Raw genomic sequence first — 5,694 nt, 5'->3', positions numbered from 1 at the left:
TTGTGTGTTCAAAAAAAATAACTGAAGTGATCTGTAAAATCCTAGCATGGATGTGTGCCCAGAAAAGGAAAAACATACAAAACCCCAACCAACCAAATAAACAAAACCCAAAACAAACCCCAAAACATCAATCAAACAAACAAACAAAAAGCAAAACAAAACAACCACATAAGAACCCAGGAAAGTGTTGAGAGCCATATGCAGACTCTGATGATGTATAGTAATTTTGTCTTGTCTTTTCCCCTATTGATTGTTTAAGAATGACTGTTACCCAAGGGTAGGGGGAAAGTAGTTTTGAAATGACTCTTCACATAAAGACTGTTTGATTTGTTTTATCCTTCGGGAAATTCTGGTTACAGAGAGGCTCACTAGATAATGTGTTTTGTAGTGTTACAGGTGAATATATAGGGTTTTTAAGCTTCTTCCTCAGTTGTCTCTCATTAGTTGCCATGTCAACCTGTCAAATCCTTTTCAGAGCTTTTTATTTTTGTTATTCTCACTGGTGAAGCTTTTTGCAAATCTTCCACTGAGCAATCCAACAAACCTTACACTTTTCAAGCCTCCTCCTTACCTCTAGCAGAAGCGGCATCCTAGGTTTGTTGTTGCTAACTCCTCCTTTATGTTCTTTTCAACTTGCAGTCTGATCCCTTATCTCATTCTACTTGGCAAACGATCCTATTTCTGTAGGAACAATTTGTCTGAACCCTTGATGGTGTTCTGAAAACAAATTTTAACTTCAGCAGTAGTTGCAAAGGACAATAAAATAGATACGGTTCCATATTAATAAATTGATTAAGGAGTGTTCGGAGATTGTACGATTTAATAGATTATAGCACTATATGTGGGTGCTTGTAGATTTTGAAAATCCACCTGTTTATGCCTTTTTCTTAAGAATGCAAAAGTTACATGTAAATTACTCCTGTGAAACTCTTGTGTTGCCGCAGCATTTGCCTTCCCCCTTGGTTTTAGGGACGTCACTAGATGGCGGTAAAACAGCAGTTTCGACCAAGAAAAGGCTATTTAGGCATTTAACGTAAGTCTGCAAGGTGGTAAAATGATCCTGAACGACAGTACAGTAACTAAGGTGTCCCAAATGCTTGTTACTTGTTTTGGTAGTAATGAATTTTCCTTGACCTCTGGTGTGTTTCTGATTATATCTTCTCTCTCACATTAATCAAACATGGAATACATCTAATTCCAGGACTTCTGAAGCAGTTGCTTAGAGATGTTGAACAACAGCGTGCATAAATATTCGGTTTGGATTTCTGAAAGCAGAAAAAGAGCTAACTGATTTTTATTTTTTTTAGTCTAGAATCTTTCATCAGATCCCTTTTTTAAAAAGAATACATAGAGTGAAACACCCTAAGACCATGGAAGTCAGAGCTTTCGCCTGGACTTTCCTTCTAATTACATATTTTTAAAATTAAGGTGTTTTCCAGTATTTGCTAATCCTGACCCTCTGTTACAAAAGGTTTTATACTTATTGCCATATGAAATGTGAGTTACTTCATACTTTAAATGTTGGTGATATATAAAGCCCCAAAAATAACCTCTGGAAAGGGAATGCAGCTGTTGTTATATCAGCAGGTAGTAATAGAGGACAAGAAGAACAGAAAACTGTGAAAAATTCAGAGCAGCTCATTTGCTAAGCAGTATAAAATTACCTCTGCTCAGTTATGACAGCAGGATGCAAAAACCTGCTCAAGATTTCACACAACAGACACCAGCATACTACGTTCAGAGTACTCCGTACACACCTGCAGAACCAGGGTATCGAGTGTTAATCTGACATCGGTTTGAATCTATCATCAAAGGATTGTTTTGATTTTTATATGATGCACTAAAAAGGTTTTACTAAATGTGACTTAGAGCATTCTGCGGTGAAATTAGTAAAAAAGTAAATGTCAAACTAAAATTTTATCATTATCTTTTCAAGGTAATGAGGAAGTTAAGCAAATTAAATTATAAGGCCAGACCCCTCAATCCCATCCAAAATACTTGGGCTTCTTGAAGGAGTGGTACAGAAAAGTAGATGTTAACTTCCTGCTTTCTCTTCTTGATCACGGTACTGATGTGTGTGAACCTGCGTTTGATCGTGGCAGCGGCAGCATTTTCCTGATGGTTGGTGGGAGCTGCCTGCTCTTCTGTGCCGATGACATGGTGTAAAATTGCCACAACCGATCAAAAGATCTTACCCCAGATAATGGTTCAATAGCAGTCAATTCTTTTCACACAGCATGTTGTAGCCTAATACTTTTTTTTTATTCCCCTTCCGTTGATTTCTCGCAGAGTTTGCTGTGCCATCTTCTTTCTTCTTCAAAGTGGGAAAGTAATGAAGCTGAAACCAGTACATTCATATCAACTCTTGGCTACACGTCAGCAGATTATTATTGTCACTTAGTTAAAAATGTAAGTATTTTGTGCAACTGAGATTTTGTTAATAATAAATCACCAATTTATAAGCACATATATGGAGTTGTCATTGTTATAAGGAACATGAACTGAACTTTGTTTATCTTTTCTTACCCCACTTACTTTTACAGCCTATTAAGGGGAAAAAAAGAAGTGGGAGATCTCTGGACAAAAGAAAATTTTTAAATCAGATTATACTGTAATAGATGTTCATAAAATCAAAATTCCTGTTGCTATTGTGGTATAACAAAAAAAAGTCTGTCCTATCATATTTTTTTTTCTTCCCAGTGAAGTTTAAATTGTATATATTATTTTGTGTATTAGGATGTCACTTTTGGAATTTTTTCTTTGACTGTATGCACTGCATTCGAAATGGTAGATGAGCCCTAAATCTTAGGAAAAGTGTCTTTTACATTTAATATATAAAAATAATGGGAATAATATTTCATAATACATTGACTTAGACTAGATAAAGCATATGAAAATTATTAGTAATGCCATTCTCAAAGTTTGCCTCAACTCGTCAGGAAGCAGAGCTAAAATAAATAGCTGCTTAGTTTTCAAATGTGGAAGGTATATAATGTGTGTTCAAAAAACGTTTTGCAGCATAATTTATGCAGTGATCTGGACAGCTTTAACTTGGCACCAATAATTTAAAAAATAAAAAATCAAACTGAGTGAACAGAGGAAGTTATTAACCTCCACAGTATGTCAATCACACAGAGAACCATGCAACTAATGTCTGCTCATTTGCAGTATGTGTAATTTATTTATCAATTTATTTATTTATTTTATTTCATTTAACAGATGGTCTTTTCATTAGTAACAGAACTCAGAGGAAATAAATTCAATGGACTTAACATTCAGGGGAGGTAAGTGTTATCTAAACATCATTTTGATACGTTTTAGTTTGGATCATTACAGTTCGCTAAGGACCTTTTTACAGTCTTGCTCAACTTAGACTTCAGTTAGAAAGCTTTGGATACATATGTAGATAATTTCAGGTACGGACAAGCTTATTAAGTTGTGTTTCACATAAGAGTTTATATTTTACCTGAGAGTCATAGAATGGTTTGGGTTGGAAGGGACCTTCAATGATCATGTAGTCCAACCCCCATTCTGTGGGCAGGGTCATCTTTCACTAGATCAAGTTTACTTAAAGCCTCATCCAACCTGACCTTGAACACTTCCAGGGGAATTCACAACTTCTCTGAACAACCTGTTCCACTGTCTCATCACCCTGATAATGAAGAATTTCTTCTTTATATCTAATCTAAATCTACCCTTCTAGTTTAAAACTGTTGCCCCTTGTCCTGCCACTAGAGACCCTGGTAAAAAGTCTCTCTCTGTTTTTCTTGTAAGCCCCCTTTATGTATGTGTTGAAAAGCCGCCATAAGGTCTCCCTGGAGCCTTCTCTTCTTCAGACTAAACAACCCCAACTCTCTCAGCCTGTCCTCACATGAGAGGTGTTCCAGCCCTCTGGTCATTGTTGTGGCCTCCTCTAGATGTGCTCCAATAGGCCCATGTCTTTCCTGGGCTGAGGGCTCCAGAGCTGGACGCAGGACTCCATGTGGGGTCTCACCAGGGCGGAGTAGAGGGGCAGAATCCCCTCCCTCGACCTGCTGGCCATGCTGCTTTGGATGCAGCCCAGGATACAGTTGACCTTCTGGGCTGCGAGCACACATTGCTGGCTCATGTCCAGCTTTTCATCCATCAGTCCCCTCAAGTCCTTCTCGGCAGGGCTGGTCTCCATCCCTTCATCCCCCAGCCTGTGGTGATACTGGGGGTTGCCCCAACCCAGGTGCAGGACCCTGCACTTGGCCTTGTTGAACTTTATGAACTTCATAATCCTAATCTTGGCTATTATATGCATTTTATGACCGAAGTTAACTGGCAGATACTATAAGAAAAAGCAAAAATATATTTCCAAAGGAATTTTATTCCCTATTTATGCAAGTGATAGTTTAATATGACAGAATAGTAGTTACTTTGTACTTGTTATCAATGATAAAATTTCTCCATGCTTATTTAAAGAACATCTTATTTTTCTTCCATTAGTTCCTTGATCTGATACCAAACAGTGCTATGGCAATACTGTGTGTTTCATATACAGCTATTTTAAATGTACCTAAGCACATAGTATTTCCACCCTTTAAGTGCTTCCTTGGCCTGATTTTCTAAGGATGAAAGTCTGAGAAAGTGGATAGGAAGGATATTGTGATGTGCTCTGGCCCGATTGACAATCCAGATTATCAGGAAATGCTAATAATCACCTTGCAATATTGTGTGTGTTGTTTCTACCTGTCTAGGTGTAGTCTGTGAGAATAATCACATTCTTCATCCACGTAACATAAATCTGGGTAATTAAGCCAAAATCTGTGACTGTTAAAAAAAGAATACATTTCCCTAATACTACTGTTGTCAATATTTTTGACATGATCATGCCTTTTCATTGTGTAATTTGTGCCTTTCCACTGACTTTGAAATGCAGATCATAGTCTTTCATCAGTACTTCAATAATTATCATATTTGAATATGTCAGTACAGCCTTTTGGTTGCGTGTAAATTAAGTGTATTCAGGCTAAAAAACAAAAGCAAAATTAAGAGTGGATATTTTTAATATAGACTATATACTCAATTTGTGGCTTCTCTTTTCAATGTATGACTCTTGTGTGTATATTCTATTGGTCGTCAGAGTCAAAGCTGCTGACACGATGAAATTAGTTTTATGACCTATTTAACACCACACAGCCTGTAAAGTTACAGGAAAGAGGAGGCTGATTGAAGTATTTTGCTTGTATCACGAGCCACTAGCTTGGCTATTTTTCTCCCTTCCTTCTTGTACCTAGGTGTTTCTGTAAGGAAGACTAAATGGGCTGAATTCATTTAGAGCTGACTTTAGTACTGAAATTGTGGACAAAGCTAATGAGGAGCATCACAAAGTTTTGTTCAATGCAGAAAAAACACACCCATGTTTTATAAAGTAGGCAGACTTAGCTGAAAAGCTAATGATACTGTTGGAAAGAGAAATATCTGATATTCCTTCAACTGCAGAACTCTAAGACAAAAAATTTTTAACTAAGCATTTGAAGACAGCAGGATCTATATTGTTTCGTTCATAGAAGTTGTATCTCTTGAGAGGAGAGAGGTCAAGGAAGTAACAGAAGACCTTTAAAGCAGCCAGGGAGTCTCTTGTGAGGATCTAGCAAACCTACATGGGGCTGTGAATCTGTACTCTTCCCTACCTGTGCTTCGCTGATCCTGGGAAAGACCAAGCATTCC

The 5,694-nt window shown here is 37.4% G+C and overlaps 1 protein-coding gene across 1 annotated transcript in view; it reads left to right on the top strand.

The window, feature by feature from the left end:
* Positions 1 to 981: 981 nt before the first annotated feature.
* Positions 982 to 5,694, top strand: part of FANCC (Fanconi anemia, complementation group C) — a 31,830-nt gene continuing 27,117 nt past the window's right edge. The window contains exons 1-3 of the mRNA XM_010291744.1: positions 982 to 987; positions 2,290 to 2,409; positions 3,220 to 3,284. Coding sequence (XP_010290046.1) covers positions 982 to 987; positions 2,290 to 2,409; positions 3,220 to 3,284 — 191 coding nt within the window. The remainder of the gene's footprint in view (positions 988 to 2,289; positions 2,410 to 3,219; positions 3,285 to 5,694) is intronic.

The sequence above is a fragment of the Phaethon lepturus genome, unplaced genomic scaffold (genome assembly GCF_000687285.1).
Source record: "Phaethon lepturus isolate BGI_N335 unplaced genomic scaffold, ASM68728v1 scaffold12397, whole genome shotgun sequence".
NCBI lineage: Eukaryota > Metazoa > Chordata > Aves > Phaethontiformes > Phaethontidae > Phaethon > Phaethon lepturus.
Note: the sequence above shows the minus strand (reverse complement) of the source record. Positions and strands in the feature narration are given on the sequence as shown.